Below are 19,482 nucleotides of genomic sequence, written 5' to 3' on the forward strand. Positions count from 1 at the left end.
GAGAGGGGCCCATAGGTCCACCAACATCCCTGTGTTGAATATGAAAATATATTATGGCATAATGTGTTCAGTATGCAAGCTTGAAGGAAACCATATGAAAAGATCCCAGACAAAGAGCCTTCTGTGTTCCAAGTGCTGCAGCTAGCCCCCCCCCCCACTCCCCCATCCTCCGTCTGGTTCAATTGAGGGAGAGAGAGAGAGAGAGAGGGAGAGAGAGAGAGAGAGAGAGAGAGAGAGAGAGAGAGAGAGAGAGTCACACTCAGGAAGAGGTAAAAGGGGGAGGTGTGTGCAGAGCCTGAGGAACTGAAAAGGGGCAGTACACACTCGCCGCCTCACACAGCCAGACCCACCGGAGCACAGGTGAGCAGCATGACTAAGTCAACACACACTAAACGGGATGGAATAATGGACTTTTATCTGTCGCTGTGAAACTGCGATTGTCGCTCTCTTGGCTTTGCTGCAGACTTGAGGGTGAATTCACCTGCAGGCAATTATCTTTATCTTTTTTCTATGGGGTAAGGCGTTATCTTTGTTTGGAGGGAGCAGGGAATGCAATGGGCTGCAACAGAAGAGGAGGGAAACTTTGAAAGAGAAACTCTTTGTCTGAGTAGATGACAAACATCTGTGGCCGCTGTTTTTCCCCCAGTGGAGGCTGCAGACTTGCAGAGGGGGGTTGAGAGCTACATTAGCACTGTGGTCACTGATATCCCAGTTAGCCTATTGTCCTGACTGTGTGGAGCCGGGTGTGGAGCCAGGTTATGGACTTGAACAACACAGTGTAACATTAGAGGGTGTATCCAATTAAAGACCTGGCTGGAGACTGTATTAACTTACATATATAAGTAATTGCTTCCTGTTAACACAACAGGTGAGGCCCATTAACTGCTTTACAGGGGGGCAACAGTAGGTTTTGTTCAGCCATATGTTGCCATATATATTAGCCAATGATACCCTATTAGTTTTGGTGTAACAGAAGATGCTTTGAAATTGTAGAATACTATTCAGTCAAAATAATTTATGTGAAGAAAATAACTCTGCTGAGAGCCAAGAGCATTCTATAAATAATTCCTGATTTGCAGTATTGATATTGCTCACGCATGTTTTAAACATTTTTAAAAGCACTTGTACATTCTTCCTTTGATGTATAACAGTTTTGAGGCTATAACTTTGATTGTTTTAGAAGGTTCCTCCCTCTTGGCACTGGCTCATCCGCACCTACTGAAGGTATTTCTCCCCCCCCTTGAAGTTCTCCACCTGTAACTCTGAGAGTAGGATGAGCTGCACATGGAATAGACAATCCATTACAAGCTTTTCCTCTGCATGATTTATGATAGCCTCTGCAGGATTCTTCGAAAACCAGAGAGAGAGAGAGAGAGAGAGAGAGAGAGAGAGACAGACAGACAGAGAGACAGACAGACATTTGTGAGCGTCAGTGGAGTCGGCGGTGACTTGCAGTGTTTTGGATGTCAGTCATCACCCAGCACAAGCCAAGGCATGTTGACTATCACAGCCTTCTAAAGAATTATGAACCAGGAATGCCAATTTTGGAGCACTACCCAAAATTATTTCGTAGTGCCGCGAGGGCCCTTGAATGGCTCTTTGTCTGGGTGAGAGACCGAGAGAGAAGGGCCCTGCTAAAGCCTTTAGCATTTACAGCTGAATGATTTTCGCATGCCAAACTGTAAAGGATCCAGGCAAAGGCTGGAGATTACAGACACATAGTGGCTCTGCCCCGAGGGGCTGCTGTCATAAAGACTTGCCAGTCAATGTCGCGACCAGACGCCTCATTATAAGCCAGGTAACTGATACACTTTTAAGTCCAGAGTGGAATGCACACTCACCTGACATCCACACATCTCACATTCCTCCCCACATGTGCGCCCAGAGCAAACGATGATGTAGATATGCCATAACTGAAGTGAACATGCACAGGATTTATGAGTTATTAGGGGGCTGACATGCCTTGTACAAGATGCTGATTGACACAGATGTATGATAAATGTGGGGGATAACAGCCATCAGGGACATATGAGTGATTACAGGACGTGTGGATGATAAACACAGCCAAAATACACTTGTTTTGTACATTGTCATTACAGTAGATACAATGCAGAGAGTGCAGGGATAGATTTGCTGTCTGGCTGTGAATCCATCATAGGTTGAGGATGTACAGGAACTCTGTGATTACACACTGAAGTGGCCTAGAGGGCAGACTGTAAATGATATCCTTGGCTGTAATCACAGAGGTCAATGGGTGGCACAGGAAAGCTGTGTGTGGGGGTGGGAGCGGCACAGGTGGGTACAGTAAAATACCTTTTGAACCTCACGGTAATTGGAGGGTAGAAGGGGGAAAAGGTGGATAGATGACATCAGATCTCAGGTATGACAAGAAGATGGGATCAGTCAAGGAGTCAAAGGAGTCGAGTAGATATGAGAAGATAGATCAGAAGAAATACAACACCCAAGCAGGATAGTAACAAGCTGGGGCGAATAAGAAAAAAAAGATTTTGGCAGATGGAGATTTCAAGAGTCCATATGTCAGTGTTTTGTTGTAAGCCAGAGTCGGGTCTGCATCTCTGCCGGTGTCAGTTTTGAATGTCCTACATCTGTTCTTTGTCTGGCAGTTACTAAATATTTGCAGACTAGATCAAAGACATCAATGGGACCAAATTTTAATCATTTTGGTACAGCGGTGTTTGGACATGCCCTCAACATGTGTTCCCCCCCACTCTCTTTCAATACGGTAAACAAGAGCTCTTGGAAGAATGATGAAATCTGTTCAACATGAAAAAACAAAATATTATGAAACCACTGCACCAGCAGAGTGAGGTACACAGTAAAAACTAAACTTAATCTAAAAACACATTGTCAATTTCCGAATGAGATCCAGATTGATTTCAACGTGGCTTTTTTTTTTTTTCACACATCTGGGGGAATCAAAGAGCTGTTGTCAGAGTGTCTAAACAATGCTGGCCTTCATCTCGCATGACACGATCACACCAGTAACCTAAAGTGTGGAGGATTTTTTTTTTTTTTTTTTTTTTTTGGAGGGGTTGGGCAATGTTTTGTTTGGGCTGATTGTCTTGTATTCGGGGTTGTAGGGGGGAAGCGAACAGTACTTAGTACTATAGATTGTCACAACAAAGTACAAAGCCCTCAAGAGACGCAAAAACAAGTTTATGGTGCCAGTGCACCTTGAGAAAAAATGAATGTGGTTATGGTTGCTATGCCTCTGAGGAATCTGTGAAGAAGCATTTAAAAATAATGGTTACGTGTGGTTTTCCTAGTTCTCAGCAGAGCCCTCCCTCTCCTGAGTGTGATAGTGGTGAGTCACTAGCACAACAAATACAACCCTGATCAGCTTCAAGGAGAGACAAGTCTGATCAAGGACAAGGACGCCCAAACACTGGTTTATCATTACAAACCGCGCCAATGGGTCTTAATGGCTTTGGAGGGGGAACATGACACTGCCGTTCTAATGAAATGCTTTATGGGATAAGACAGGGGGATGCGATGGATACAGTACATGTCACTGAAAGCTTTAGGAGTTTCAGATCTCTCCGTATTTGTCTCCTTACAACTTTATACAGCATGGAAATCTTTAATCCGCATCCACTTTGTCAGCTCCTCAGTGTGCTGTATCACATCACCAGACCTTGAGGCAGAGATAAAGCTAATTTTTGGCAGGTTTAATAGAGATTTCCGACATCCAAGACTTAATGAATTGTGACCTTCCTTCCCCCTCTGAAAAGAACATTGGGTTTATCACGTTCAGACTTTTATGAAGGCGTCTCCTCATTTCCTTCTCCACCCTTTAGCCCGACTGCAGTTCAAAGTGGGAAGGCTGATCTTCAGCTTTGAAGACAGAGCGTGGGCCTGAAACTGTGACCAATATGGACATAGGTTGAGATTTATGATATTTGGAAGTAAACCAATGCTCATTAAAACATTGGATGAGGACAGCAAAGTATATTAACAAAAGTTTTTCAGACCACAGTCTGAAAAGCAGGCTCCCATTTCCAAATTGTAAAAGTTTCAGACTTTCTGTCAACCCAAGTCAGTTCTTTTGGATTGCTTTCTTGAGAACTTGTCATGGATAATACCTTTAATCATGTACAAAGCAGTGGGTTTAAAGTTATTATGCCATTACCAAATGGGCGATGATGGAAAATAGAGTAAGAGTCGTGTTGCAGTGGATTGCCAAAGTTATGGGTAGATGTGGCATGGAGCTTTGTGTCTTGGTAGATGCCACATTCTGTGGCAATGACAATGTAATTTTGGAAAATGTAATTTTATTGCTTTTGTATGATTTTCACATAGCTGAATTAAAAGCTGGATGTTTATCTTGTTTTGCAGGTGGCTGTGGACAGAACATGGACACCTAGTGGGATTAGATTCAGTACAGTAACCTTTCATAGCACCAGTTTCCCCTAATCAGTCCTATTGCATAAAGCCCAAGCTGAGTCCACCAAGCTGAAATAGCTGTCTCATAGACTGGCTGAACAACTTACTTGTCAGAACACACAGACATCAAATCCACTCTAAAAGAACCAAAACAAACAAACTTGGAATTTGAATGGAGGAGCTGCTGACTGAGGAATGACTTAGTTCACGATAGTATGATGATATATTTCAACATCTAATCAGAACTTACATCTAACAAATAGGAACTTTCCTTCTCATGATTAAATGTCAAAAGGAAAGAAATTGGTTATTGTGTCCACAGAAGCTGTTTCTGGCTATAATGTATAAGAAATAACACAGGAAACCCTAATCAAGCAAATCTAATTGAAGGGTTTGGAGCTCTGAACACAAACCAGTCTTTGGAATGACCTTTTCAGACTGAAATGTTATTCCTCACATCCACATAACGGCAGGAAGCTACCATATACACGGCTCCCCTTCACGTCATTGCAGAGTTATGGTCTTACAAGATAAAGAGCAGATCCTTTTCTCCGAAAGAAAAATAATCTGTGGGCAAGAGATTGTGATGCAGACAAAAGGCATGTTTTGGTGACTGAAATAGAACAGGAGGAAGAGCAACGTCTGGGTGGGAGAGAAAAGGAGAGCAAGAAACACACGAAGATAGAGAGAACTGGAGGGTTTCTCAGCCCCCTTTGCCGGATTTGCAACGGAGCACATCCCAATTGTGAAATTTTCGTGGCAATTGTCCATGGGAACTCATCCAGGGTGCTTTGGAGCTGCCCCTCCTGGGAGGTCTTGTTAGATTGTGAATAATACTGTGAGAAGACCAAAGTAAGAGTGCACTTCTCCCGTCAACTTCCAGCCGACTGCAGGACAACATTTGGTGGGATTACTGCTGAAAGGGGAGCCATGACCGGAAGCAGTAACCTGGAAAGCTAAGCTACTCCTTTCCTTGTCCCACTTGTGTGTTTTCTTGTACCTCCAAACTTATTCACTGCCTGCCAGTAAGGACTGAAATCTCCCTGTACAGTCCTGGACTGTGACCTTCCAAGTGGACAGACATCTGATCAGGAAAGAGGATTGAGCTGACTGGAACGAAAGCTCCACATCTCCCCCACTGAAGACTTTGTTTCTTCCACAGCAGAAGCACTGTACTTGGGGTGGTAATGGAGATGGAGAAGGGACATATGTCTATCAGGAGAGGGGTGAGCTGGAGTCCAGGAGGGGTGAGAAAACCTCTCCAGGCAACGCAGGACATGCATGCCCCCAGCACAGAGTGCAATGCATCATGGGAGAAGAGAGAATTCAAGGGCGGACAGATGGGCCGGAAAACAAGTAAGTGTTGTTTGTTTATCTGGCATTTCTTTATCATGGCTGTTTGTGTCTTTATTTGAGGAGTCCAAGCAACAGGAAAAATATGTACTGTATAACACGATGACATAGTTGTAGATACACTTCCAGTAGGCTATTTGTAGCACTGCCTTAGTGCTTCAACAGGGCTTGAACTAGTATATCATCACGCCAGAAAAAATATTACTTGGAAATGGGGAGAAAGGAGAAGACAGCAAATAGAGAAAACAGGCAGCCCTGCCTTGTCAGTGCAACTCCAGACAGTGAAACGCTCTGTGAAACATCTGTTTCCATGCTGTAAAAATGCAGGCTGCTCTAACAGCAATGGAAATGCAATCATGCATCACCATTAAAGGGCAATCTTAATATGCAACATAGCCACTGACAATAATGGACTAACTTGTGGGAAAAACGCTGTTCGGAAAGAATCCATAATAACCTCTTCAGACCCTTCTTTTTACTTTCACAGCTGTCGACTCCTAAATAAGTATGAAAAAGAGGAGTTCACACTCTGTAACACCAAACATTGTAAAGTCATTAAATCGTAATGTGGAAAAACACTGAAACAATACTCAACTGGCAAGATAATTACCTCCGGGCTGTGAAAAATACTCTCAGGACAGAGAGAGTAATCAAGGAAAGTAACAAGACATTGTGCTGTGAGGAAGCATAGCATAAAGCTCAGGGCCATAAAATAATTGTTAGTCAGTCAAGGCACTGATATAGATCTATGGCCTCTATAGTGCCAGCTCTCCTCCCACCCAGTCAGTGCCCACTAATCACTTTTCTAAAACTGAACACAAATCATAGTGAAATCGCAAAGTGACCATTTCTATGTGTGTACGATAGAGATAGAACACATAATAAATACAATACAAAGGCGCTGTTAATAGGCCACAGTACATCTTTGAAAAGACATTTTGAGAATGCACAGAGGTAACAGTATGAGAAGAGCTTGGTTTCCACCTCTGGGCCGGTATATTATTTCCCCCATGGGACTCACTGGCCAGTTAGGCCACATTCAGCCTGGTAAGACCCCAGGACCTCCGTTAATCCCTGTCTTTCCATACCGCTTCACACATCACCCACTGGGGGCCGGTGCCGTCATTCCGCTCACCCCACTGCCATCGCCCGGAGAAAGATAACATCCGACAGGGTAATCTGACCTTTGATACACAAATGCATGGCTGGCCCCCCTGACTTAAACCCCCCCACTTTTGAGGGAGTTTTCCCGTCTGCTCTCCTCTCGTCTCACAGAGGGGTGAAGGGACGGAGGCAGGGGACAGAGGGCAGAGGGACGAGGTAGAGATAGTTGTTTGTGTTTGGAGGGGGGGGGGGGGTTGTGTGTTGTGGAGGCACTTGCATCATTGCCAAGGGCTAAGTCTTGGCTCTGCTGCAGGACAGGAAATTCCTATCCTCCCCTTGCAGGTTAGAGCTCAGGGCCCAGGGGTTCAGAGAGGGCAAACGCTTGGGGAGGGCAGCATCAGTTGGCCTACTACAAAACACAGACACACACACACACACACACACACAGAGTGATATCCAGACAGACCGGCAGGGCAGAAGCAGTATCAGCAGAGGTCAGGTGCTGGGGCTCTGGAGTCTCAGCGGTCTAATCCATAACGTGTACACATAGTTTGGAGTATCCTTGTGTTCCCTTTCCCCTTAAAAACCCGCAGCAGGGGTCAGATACTTCCCTGCAATCACAGGACGTGAGACAGAGATAAGGCGGTCAATATTTGCCATCGATTGTACACCTCTCCAGCGCTGTCAAAACAAAGTGCAGTCTGTGCAACTACTGAAAACATCGATACTTTCTCAACAAAAGGGATGATCTCTTTTCACGGAAGTATGCCTCAGTTTGTATGGGCGGCGCACAGGGTGTCAGATTAAAAAAAAAAGTGACTAAAACTGACATAAAAGTTTGAGTCTGTGCTGTCAGTCAGCCTCCAGCCCGGACTCCCCCCTCCAGCCCCCCGTGCTGCTGAGCAGGCTGGACTGCGGAGCAGCGTTTGCTAAGAAAAAGAAACCCGATCCTCTCTCTAGCCACAGAAAGGGCAGAAAGGGGGTGTGAAGGTACCAGACGCAGTTAAATTGGAAAAGCTTGTGGAAGTGCGACAAAACAGCGGAGCTCTGAATAAAAAAAACAAAACGGTAAGGAAATAGACTAAATAGGCAAGAGTAATTAACAAACTAGGATTTTTTTTTATATAGAATTAAAACCGCGTTTTCAACTTGCGCATGCCTATACTTTCCTTTCTATTTGTGATGAAATAATTGTTACTGTCTAGCCGTCTAGCCAAGTATTGCTTTTTTTAAGTAAGTCATATGCTACTGTCAATAAAATACATTATTATGTTTTCCTGATAACTTTAAAAGTTGTGACCGACACGCGCATCTTTTGAGCTCGTTAGCGCTGCTGCTGAGTGATCAACTCCTCACCATGTGATCCGTGATTCACCGTACTGTAACCTATTCTGTATAGCGTGATATTCTGTCGGTATAGTCTACGGCAGAGATATAGTGGATGGTAAACCCACCTAAACTGAGTTTATCTACTTTTTTAGGCTGACAAAAATGTGTATGATGTAAATTGATATTAGGCTGTACATCAAAGTTGGAAGTAGGCTATCCAGCTGATCTAAGTTACCTGCAGATATGGTCTTTTAAGGGGGGGAAATCATGAATTAGTCTAATGCTTTTTTGGAAATCTAGACTAACAGATCTTCGTTTATTGGTGGTCGTTTGTCTTGTGATGATCAACGACTGCATAGTTTAGCCACCACTGTATTTACCACTAGGCATACCGTGATGACATACCTGTGGTTACTTTCAGATCACTAAGTATAATAGTCCAGTTTACTCTGTTTTTTTAATTGTCTCCTTGAAATGATAAACATAAGCCCAGTCATTTCATTAAGTGTAAGCTATAATTGAATTTATAAAACTTGTTTTCAGAAAGTCACTCACTATTTCAGTCATGATATTAATCACTGATGGGATTTGCACCAGCATGTTACTTGATCAGCAATTTGGCATCCACCAGAGGTAGAGGTTACAGTAAACAAAGTTCGCTGATGACATTTCATAAGTCTTATTCCAAGGCTGCTCTTCAGCTCACTGCCGCGATGTGTTGTGGTCGTGTGAATTATAAAGTCAAAATAGCTAATAAAAGTCTTTATTGGGCCTCTGGAGGTAGTGCCACCCACTGACAACCTTGATAGCAGGCACTTGAATGCATGGACCTGTGTGAAATGTTGGTTCATTTCTCTAAAGCAGTCTATAAAACTAAGTGATTTATACTCTTGCCAATAGTGGTAAGTGTATTGCTTGTTTAAAGGATTGTTTTGATGGCTATTTCTTTTTTTCTTGTAATGTTGTTGTCATAAGTATGTTATGTAGTTATGTGACTGACATAAGTACCTCTCTCTCTCTCATGCTCGAGTGTTACAGTGACAGGTTGATTGATTTAGCATGGTGGATTCTGACATTGATGTATTTCCTTGCAGACATGGCACCTATATCACCAGCATGTAGTCTAATTCTTTTCTGTAATGTGAATGTTTATAACATGAACATGTCCTCTGGTGTCTCTTTACACATAAACCAATCAGTTAAAGATGAGAAAATAAACAAAACCTATTGAACTAAAGGTGGATTAAACTAAAAGAAACTACCCTTCAATGAGTTAATTCAATTACTGTAAGGGTAGACTGTGCCTGTAAAATGAAAGACAGATGCACATTATTCCTTTTTGGCTGGAGCAATGATCATGCTAGCCCCTCTGCCAGGAAAATATGCATTCAGAATGAGCTCCATAGGACAGCTTCACAGGCGATTGATTTACGCATAATTATTTTTGATTGGCACATAATTACATCAAATAATATACCTGTCTAGATCCATCACTTTGAAGAAAGACTCACGGCTATGCCAACTCTCACTTAAATGCATTTGAGGGATGTCAGATATCGTCCACTAGTCAGAGATTTACATGAATCTAACCTATCAGATGTAACAGTCATCTCAACCGGTTGTTCTCCACCAAACTGAAATGTCCGTCAAAGAATCTAAGGCACGATAACTAACCTCAAGTCATTAATCAGATGCAGTTTCGAATTTCACATTGTGAACTTTGGTTGAATCATGATATAGGCTCTATATTTAGGATGGGAACACTTGATTCTATAGTAAGTTTATAGAGAGAAGTCAACAAAAGCAGCCCCTTTTGGAAGCTGTGGATTGTGAAAATGGTGTATTAAGGGGTTGAGCTGCAGCATTGGACAAATTAACTACAGAAAGAAACCAAAGGCATGTTGGAAGCTCAGGCAGGGAATTTTCTCAGCCGTTGAGGAATGCTCAGGGAGGGACGACTGCAGATGGCAGAGGAAATAGCTCTGCTGCCTGGAATGGAGCTCTTAAGCCCAGACAATAAACTACAGTAATTTTCAAAATAAATGTGTTGTTTTAGCACATATTTTCAAGCAATCAGCAAAACTGCAAAGTCAATGTATTACATGACCGAAAGAAGTATTTTTTTAAGGCACTGCAGCAGACACGGACCCAGACTTTCATATTTACTCAACTGCAGTCGAGAAGCTTTTCATGTCTTTCTTATTAAAATCTTTATTTGAAAGCTGTTTTCAGTGTAGTCTAGCTGCGTCTTTGTCGTCAGCTCCGGTCCGCTGAGTAAAGTGTCTAAAAAGCTGTATTTTTTTTCTCGGGTACATTGGTTGGACTCAAAAGTACAGCAAGGAACAATCAGAACCATATGGTGCAGAAACGATTATGTGGGTTTTTAAACACCATATTCCGTCCCAGACTTGTTAAGAATTTGTCCTTGTTTGTACATTTACAAGCACTGTTTGGCGAGCTTTTATTAGGAGATGTTGAGGGAGCCGTCTTTGTTTAAATAGTAGATATAGCACACTGCTAAGTCACCCAAAGCCAGGATCCATTGAGTGATAATCAATTAAACATCTCTGCTATAGAAAATCTCTTGTTTGCAGCTGACCCAAGCTGTGGTGAAAAAAACTGATTTGTTGTTTCTCTCACTGACCAGGATGTCCCCTTTTTCTCTCTGTGTTTCACTCTAGATCTGACCAGGAGTGCCAGTTTGTCAGAGAAGGAGCTGAAGGAGGCTCGTGTCAGGAGTCAGATCATTGCCGCTCAGCTCACCATCCCATCTAACTCCAACTCCAGAGGCGTCCAGCTCTTCAACCGACGCAAGCAGAGAGTCAACGCCTTTACACTAGAAAGCTGCGGAGAGGGGTCAGGGGAGGACAGAGCGGAGAATGTGAAAGCCGGCCCCTCTTCTAATAAACTAACATGGGCAGAGAGAAGCAGTGAGGAAAAGGATAGAGAACTGAACTGTAAGAACAGTGCTGCCAAGCCACTCTCGTCACCCAGTGGGAGAGCACACAGAGTAGGTGATATCATGGAGGAACCAGGTGAGCATTTCCACGAGGTAGAGGAGATAGAGAACAGCGTCATCCAAGAGAGACATTTCCTCCCCGTCAAGGAGAAAGAGGAGAAGGAGAAGGAGGCAAGAGATGAAGTCCTTGGGGAGCTCGAGGATAAAGTCAAGGATGAGATTCCCCCTGGAAGTGATAATGCCTTTCCAGCTGGGTTGGAGCAAGCTGAGGGAGGAGGAGGAGGAGGGATAAATGGGGCGTACAGAGAGCCAGTTCCTCCAGGAAAGCTTCTTAATGGCTGCCATAGCGCCTCTGGCCCCGAGAAAGTCTCTGTGTCCACGTCCAAGCAGGCAACCGGCATCACCAACAGAACCGCCAGGCCGTTTTTCTCTCCACCGACAGTGCAGTCTCCGGAGGCTGTCAGCCCGGTCATGGACATCCCCCCTGCTCCTTCTTACTCCACTCCTCCTCTCCCAGCTTTCCCCCATCCTGTGGCGTTCTCACCTCCACCCCCGCCCCCATCGTATCCCACACCTCCTCTACCGGCCTTCACCAACCAGCCGCCGCAGTCCTACTCCAGTCCACCTCCGATGTCTCCGGTCATGTCCCCTACATCCCCTCCGGTGTCCCAGTTCCCCCCTGCTGTTTCTCCTGTGTCTCCGTATGTTCCTTCCAGCCACCCACCTATGCCCAATTACGGCCCTCCCACAGCCCCCAGGCCTGCCACTTTTTCTCCTCAGCCCACCAATCAAACACCAATCAAAACAGGAATACTTGAGGAGGGAGCTGCCAGACGGGCAAATAGGAAGTCTATGTTCACATTCAAAGAGAAGCCAATCATAGCTCCTAACCCCGAGCTGCTCTCTCTGGTGCAGGGGGTGGACGATAGGAAGAAACACGGACACAGATCTGTGCCGGAGCCAGTGTCCGAGGAAGAGCTTCTGGCTCTGGGCGCAGAAGCCTCCAACTTCCTGGCCAAGGATGAGGAGAGAACTGAGGAGGCAAAAGCTCCAGAGTGGACCTCGTGCCTCAAGAGCTCCAGGACCCGAGCCAGGGCCGAGCACAGGCCAGAGCAGACCCTCACCAATGCGACAGGCAAGGGGGCCGAGCTATTCGCTAAGCGTCAGTCCAGGATGGAGAAATATGTCTTGGAGAGTCAGAACGCAGGACAGATGAGGTCTCCCTCTCCCACTATGTCTCTGCCGCCATCTTGGGTGTACCCGTCAAACATGCCCGGCAGAGTCAAGGCTATTGCTAAAAACTCAGATATTTCCGCTCAGCTGTCACAGAACCTAAAGACCCAACAAGTGATCAAGCGAAAGCCTAGTCAAAAAGCCCCGCCCCCACCGCCGGTTCCAGAGCCACCGCCTATGGAGAATGGCTGCACCAAGATAGAGATGGACCTCTCAAGGCACCGACCCTACCAGCTGAGCTCTTCCCTCTTCATCCTTAACCCGGTCAAGGATCCCATCAGTTCCTTACCCAGAGGTGCACCACGTCCCAAGCCGCTGCTCTTGTCCCAGTCTTACTCCAGGCAGACTTCTTTACCGAACAACCCGCTCACCCACTTCAGTTCCCCAACCAGCCACAGGCCTGCCCAGTGCATGTCTCCCCAGCTCCCTCTCAGCCCCACAGGAGGAGTAGAATATCCTTCAAATTACAGGGGAGCCCCGGCCTCTGGGCAGCCCAGGATCACTTCTCCCGTGTCTGCCGTCTCTCCAGAGCGTGTGTCCTCTCCACGGTCGGGGGTTCAAGCACCAAGGCCCACGTTTTCTGCTAAGAGGGCAGGGATTGAACCGCAGGTGTGGAGACCCTCTCGCTATTAGCCTATTAGATCTTTTTTTTTCTATAAGCAGAGAGAATGGGCCTTTTGTAGAGATTGCACACATGATCACAGTTACAAAAATGAAACTGCTTTTAGTAGGTCTATTATTTACAATATACTGCACTTTATTAAGTTTAACTTGTGCCTGTTTAAATTGTGCCTGCAGTTACATCTTCTTTTGTAGTATAATTTGCATTGTAGGTACTTAATAGAGTGGAATGGTTCTTCCTGTGTGGGATGTGAAAAAAGTGAAAATTTTAGTGTTAAATGAATATCTTGAATATATTTTAATTGCTGAGTGAATATATAAATGTTTATCTTCAAAATTCAAAACTGAAACCTAAACTTTCGAATAGGAATTCTTACGGTGCGATGGTCAGTTCAAAATGACTCAAATTGGAAAAAAGGAAAAATAGCACTCACTTGAGATCATCTTATTTATTTTTTAGGCAGGCACCATTTTTTGGACGTTTCGACTATAGTTTCGACTGTAGAGCCTAGTTCTGTATTTTCCAAAATTAACAAAGATAGAAACACCCAAAAAGCATTCATTATTGTCAGATAAAATGAACATGTGCCTCGATAGCCAGATGAGTCGCCATACTCAAAGCTGCTAAGCGCATTGAAGCATTCAAAAACGTCCATTTTCAGTAAGATGTAAATTACTTAGAGATGAGAAATGGCTTCACACTTTTTCCAGTTTTTCTCCCAAGTCTGTGGGCATCAGGGTGATGCTGCTTTACAAAGCACTTTAGCAGATGGCCTGGCGTCTGTTTTATGATCTATGATTTGCAATTTAATACAGGCTCACTGACATAAAAGTTGCAGTGACAGAACTCCTTTTATGTCTCTATGTCTTCAGGGTAATGAACTCTGCTTTCCAACATTTTCTTCGTAAATACTTGGATTCTTTGATGTTTCACATTTGCAGACTATTGCAGACTACTATTTTGCATCATGGACCTATATTGTTTTCATGACTTAACAGAGCAATAATTCCAGATGAAGTATTTTTGTCACAGGACATCATGTAATGAAACGTATATAGGCTATCCTAGAGTAGAACTAGAAGCAATGGCATCAATCCCTGTTGTTTCTGACTATAGGGCATATGCTTTTTCGTTTCATAAACCTTGACCCACTGTTCTCTTCTGCTTCTTATCCTGTCTTCCTTGATTGAATTTTTGTGCTGAACTGTTTCTTTCCTTCTCTGATTAAAGCCTTTATGCTAACACTTTGCTGTGACCTCCTTCTCCTTTCTTCATTTCCTGATTCCACTGTCTTTTTGCTAATTTAATTTCTTAATTTCACAAGCTTATTCTGTGTTTGTTTTTTCCCCACTATCCTGCCTTTCTGAAAGTCTGCAATCACAGCAGGCACTTGAACACACGTTGTTTGCATCAGGAAGAGGATCTATTTTATGAATCACCAGTGTGTGACATTTAAACTTCAGAAATAATTATTTCAGCTTAGCGTTGCAAGATATTTTTGCATTTACATAAGAATTTGAGTGATGTGTGTGCATAGTAAGACCTGCCCCTTTAACAGAGTGGCCTTGGCCTTCTTAAAGGGCCCGAGGGGCTCAGACTTTCAGACAAATGGAATGACCTTTGACCTGGTCTGACCTGTCCATGGAGACCCTGAGCTTTTGTGATATAACCAATAGCATACACACTAAGTCTAAGATCAGATATCTTCTCTGATTACTATTCTTAACAATTCAGCCAAATACACTAAAAACAGTCCTTATATTATTATCAGAACCAGAGATAACTTTCTCTTAACCACTATATGCTCAAGATGGAATGCTACCCGGTAGCTTCAGTAGAGTAACATCATCTCCCCGTAAAGGTTAGTCACCTCAGAATGCCAGATGGCAGAAACCTGAGAGAGACACTAAAGACCTGGCCTATGTGTAGTGTCCAGGCTTGTTGAAGAAACACACATAGAAGGGAGGGAATAAACAGAGATGACCTGGATGCCACTGGGACTCAGACTGCACACTAAATATTATTTTGGCAAAGCAGTGCCACTGAATGTAATTGAAATGGGTATGATTTATGGAATAGGGTTATGGTCTGTCAAGTTTTATAGCAATATTTATATTCTTATAGATATTTATGTGTGCGTCTATGCAAAACAAAACACTTTGTCAGTCTAAATCTCATAATTTATAGTTCTAAGATAAAAAGAGAACTGTATATTATACTTATTTTACTTATTTGAAAGTTTTACAATCACTTTTTACATTGTGTGGATGGGTTTTTTTTTTGGCAGGAGTTTAAAACACAATATCTGTCTTTTTGCCAACAGACGAAAAAGGAGTCTTCCCCTGATGCAACGCCCAGCGGGACTTCCACACCAAACAGGACGCCCAGCCTCACCAGGCGTTTCAGCAGCCCACAGGGCCCCACCACTGGGACCTGGTCCCCCGGCCTGCAGACCAACCAGCCCTCCTCCACCATCTCCAGCTCCAGACCCTCCGTCATTTCTCCTGTGTCTCCTCCCTGGGGTTCAAGGTGCCAGTCCCCCATGGTCAGCCAGAATACCCAACCTGCCACTGTCTCCTCTATTTCCATTTCCAGACCCGCCCAAACATCTACAGCCACCTCTCCTCTGTCTCCTCCCTGGGGTTCAAGGTGCCAATCCCCCATGGTCAGCCAGAATACCCAGCCTCCCACCATCTCCTCCATTTCCACTTCCAGACCCTCCCAAACATCTACAGCCACCTCTCCTCCTTGGGGTTTACGGTGCCAGTCTCCCACTGTCTCTCAGACCAGTTGCTCCTTCCCCAGCACTAAACCTCTGTACACATCCACCACCAGCTCTCCTGTTTCCCCGCCCCGGGAGAGTCGCTGCATGTCCCCCATTGCCAGTAACCTAGACTCTAAGGCCAACCATCGCCTCTTGGCAAAGAACATCATCAATGCAGCCAAACGTAAAAACAGCCCTTCCCCCGGCGCACTGAGCAGTCACAGCCTCCCCATCTCACCGCTGGGCAATTCCCACCACGGCTATGACTGTAACAAACCATCCATCAGCCCCTTCCAGTCGCGGGCTTTGGGGGCCCAGTCCCCCGTCTTCACCAGCCCTCCTCCCACCCCAACACAGAGGATCTGCTCCCCGGTGAGGCTCTACAACACTCGCTCCCTCACCGACTCTGACGCCTCGGTGGAGTCGGAGGATTCGGGCCTGAGGTCGCCTGGCCTGCACGGCTACAACACCTGTCCCCGTGGCTGGGGGGGCAGCCTGCGGGTGAAGAGGGGCAGCGTCTCCACTGACCTGTGAGAATGAGATCGGCCCGTCTGGAGAAGTTATTGGAAGGCAAATGAAAGTTGTTTTGGGCTTTCATGGACTTAGACGCTCTTCTGTGGCATGGGATCAACCAGTAAAAGAGATAATGATGGAATTTGACCAGGCTAATATTTTACACTTCTATAGATCACATTAAAGGGAATTAAGGGATTAAAAAAATCTAAAGTTACCTGTCTGTAACTTTGAATAATGATCCTGTGAATGACATCATTTGATGTTGCATTAAGGTAGTGATAGTATTTTATATGACTCATATTCATTGTATGGACTGACAAGGACAAGCATTTTACATAAAGCAATTGCTGTGGCTTGTAGGCTTCTAACATACCAAAAAGTGCAAAGACTCAAAATACCAAAGACATTTTGAATTCACTTCAAAACAGTGTTACACTTTTTACCCCTTTTTATAACAAGCTGACTTCTACAGTCACTATTCAAGTTATATAGTTTTTAGGTAATAGGGTTTTGATTTTAAGAAATCATGAATTGACATGATGTTTGCTGGTCTGACACAAGTCAAAGTGGAAAGAGACTTAATAGTTATAATGCATATATAAGGGATGCAGGGAGTTAGAAATGTGTAAATATAAAGCGTATTGGACTGTACTTTGGTCAAGATATTCTCTTGAATGTTGGCATAGTACTGTATTAGTAGAGGATAAAATGAGACGGTGCATTCATAATGAATATGGATTTACAATAGACTGGCTAAAATAAATTTACGTCAACATTCCATAATCTTTCTGCAAAAGACGGTGGTAGGTGCTGTACTTGCTATTAATAATATCATACATGGTTGAAGTACCACAGTTTATTATCCTTTGTAATCAATGGGGGAAAATCTTCTTATGCATTATCACAGTGCAATAATCCATTTAACACAATGTAAACAGTATGTGTTATTTTATGTACTGCATTTGCTCAAATGAATGTAAGCTTTACAGACAGAGAGAACGGTAGAAAAGATAGAGAGTGCTGAGTGAGAAGAGTTATGTAGAGATTTGATGGGGCATTAAAGCACATATTCAATCAAACACTGTTTCCATGTTTCAGAGGAGAAACTATTGCATTGTTTTGCTGAAATTAAAATATTGCTCATGAACAGCTTAAATGTTAGCAGTCAACATGTGAAAACTAAATGGCAAATTGATTATAATATTCCTATTGCACATTAATCTATGCCTCGGTTTTGTTGAAGTTCATACTGTAAACAGTGTTTGGTGTAATATGGCCAAAAGCAATCGTACTTTTCTTATGTTGTTAATGTCCTTCACGAGCAGCAGATTAACATAGATTGTGGATAACAATGCATTATTTTGAAATGCCTGCTTGGATGAGGTTTAGAGGCGGATGTGTACGTCACGGAGGTAGAGAAGGTTCAACAAGAACACTGTTAAACCTTCATGAAAAAAAGGTTGGCAGAATGTTGTAAGATGTGAAATATTCATCTAAATGTTTGTGAATAGGATCAAAGGAACGGTATGTATTTCTTCATACGTACGTAGCTCTAATGCACATGCTCTTAAACGTCTTGATTTTCATATTATACTTGATTTGCACTTCTGTTCATTGCATTTCTATGGCTAAGTCGGCATTGTTTAAAACTTGATTCACTCAGACAGGGTGTCATTCACACCAAAGCATGCTCAAGTCAATACATAGAGGTCCTACTGTAAAAATCAGACCAGTCACTCTGCACAATGCAACATAATATCATGTTGGCATGACGGAGGTAATTAGCTGCAAAATAGCTGCCTTCAGAAGCCCCAGCTGGCTTTCTGTTCCCAGTGTTGGGTCACTGAAAAACATTTTGCACCATTTCCATCTCCCTCAGACACAAGAGGCCATTCCCTCGTTCCCTGACATGTAGGCCAAAAGCATCAGCACATTTCTAAATATTTACATGTGTGCGTCTTTTGAGTGACAGGAACACCTGCTGCATGGTGACTTGGCACCTTCGGCACAGCGGGAATAACCTTATCACTGTCATGGATTGGTTTCAGCCCGGGTTAACCTCTGGACCGGCCGAGCACAGTTTGACATTCATTCAAAAACAGAGAAGAAACTTTAACATTTATGATTTTTATAATTACAACCAGGACTTTTGGATCTGATACTGCATGCCTGAATTACAACAAAACTCATGTTCCATTTCATAACTCTGTGATGTCTGAAAATGAACGCAAAATAAAAACGTGATGACACACCAATTAAAATTATTTATAGTGTCTGTGATTTGTTATATTATTTTAGCTCTTTTCTGAAAATCTTGTGAGTAAGTGAAAACAATGTTTATAATAGTTGATTAATAGTAGATTTTTTTTTCTTCATTTGATGCAAATGAAAAGTGCAGTGGGTAAGTCAAGGGTAATTAATGAGTTACAGAACAATTCACGTACATTTAGACCCTGACATTTTGAGCTCTTGAATGAGCTATTTAAGCCATACTAACCTTAATTTAATCATATTTAATTAATCCTTATTGCCGAACGGCAGCAATTAAGGTAAAGATATTAACAAACCTGAGACTGCAGTAATTGTTAGTGCTTCCTAACATGGCACCCATGGGCCAAGTTTGGTCTTCTACATAATGTTTTTAGGCTCTTCAAAGGTTTAATTGGTATATTTTGATCCATTTTAATATTTTTAGTGACTGATTTGATATAATTTGCTAATTGTAAGGCATGTTAGCAAAAACATACAGCACCTAAGAAGCTAATACAAACTTGATACATTTCAAAATAATTAATATCTAATAATATATTTTGGCATGCAGCACATCACACATTGTAGCTATTCAGAGGTGGAAAGTAACAAAGTACATTTACTCAAGTACTGTACTTAAGTACAATTTTGAGGGACTGGCACTTTACTTGAATATTTTGCAAGACTTTATACTTTTACTCCACTACATTTCAGAGGGAATTATTATACTTTAAATTCACTACATTTATCTGACAGCTGTAGTTACTAGCTACTTTGCAGAATACAGTTTTACATGAAAAAAACAGACAATAAGCTCATAAAATATGTTGCATTGTTAGAGTTTAAACTCCCCAACAGTATATGAAGTAGTTAGACCTATAGCGCCACCTGGACCACCTACAACATTAAAATACTTCTTACATCATCAATAATCAATCATCAGTAATT

At 43.2% G+C, this 19,482-nt stretch overlaps 1 protein-coding gene across 2 annotated transcripts; it reads left to right on the plus strand.

Moving 5' to 3' along the window:
• The first annotated feature begins 258 nt into the window (after positions 1-258).
• On the plus strand, positions 259-18,548 carry LOC139654445 (synaptopodin). Of its 2 annotated transcripts, none has more exons than XM_071531509.1 (4): positions 259-360; positions 4,357-5,760; positions 10,872-12,991; positions 15,328-18,548. In XM_071531509.1, the coding sequence occupies exons 2-4, from the start codon at positions 5,592-5,594 to the stop codon at positions 16,300-16,302; spliced, it is 3,264 nt and encodes a 1,087-aa protein (XP_071387610.1). In that variant the 5' UTR covers positions 259-360; positions 4,357-5,591; the 3' UTR covers positions 16,303-18,548. The 2 variants fall into 2 exon arrangements, with proteins under 2 accessions (XP_071387610.1, XP_071387611.1); XM_071531510.1 differs by lacking the exon at positions 259-360 and adding an exon at positions 399-515.
• Positions 18,549-19,482: the final 934 nt, after the last annotated feature.

The sequence above is a fragment of the Centroberyx affinis genome, unplaced genomic scaffold (genome assembly GCF_046629955.1).
Source record: "Centroberyx affinis isolate AG114_WGS23_722 - 3 ecotype Tasmania unplaced genomic scaffold, CSIRO-AGI_Caff_v1 ptg002087l_1, whole genome shotgun sequence".
Classification (NCBI taxonomy): Eukaryota; Metazoa; Chordata; class Actinopteri; order Beryciformes; family Berycidae; genus Centroberyx; species Centroberyx affinis.

What these genes read in the sequence shown, in the direction of transcription:
- LOC139654445 (XM_071531509.1), top strand. Translation starts at nt 5,592, where the DNA reads ATGGAGATGGAGAAGGGACATATGTCTATCAGGAGAGGGGTGAGCTGG. An exon ending in ACAGATGGGCCGGAAAACAA is followed by an intron (nt 5,761 to 10,871) that starts GTAAGTGTTGTT and finishes GTTTCACTCTAG; the next exon opens with ATCTGACCAGGAGTGCCAGT. An exon ending in GGGCAGGGATTGAACCGCAG is followed by an intron (nt 12,992 to 15,327) that starts GTGTGGAGACCC and finishes TTTTGCCAACAG; the next exon opens with ACGAAAAAGGAGTCTTCCCC.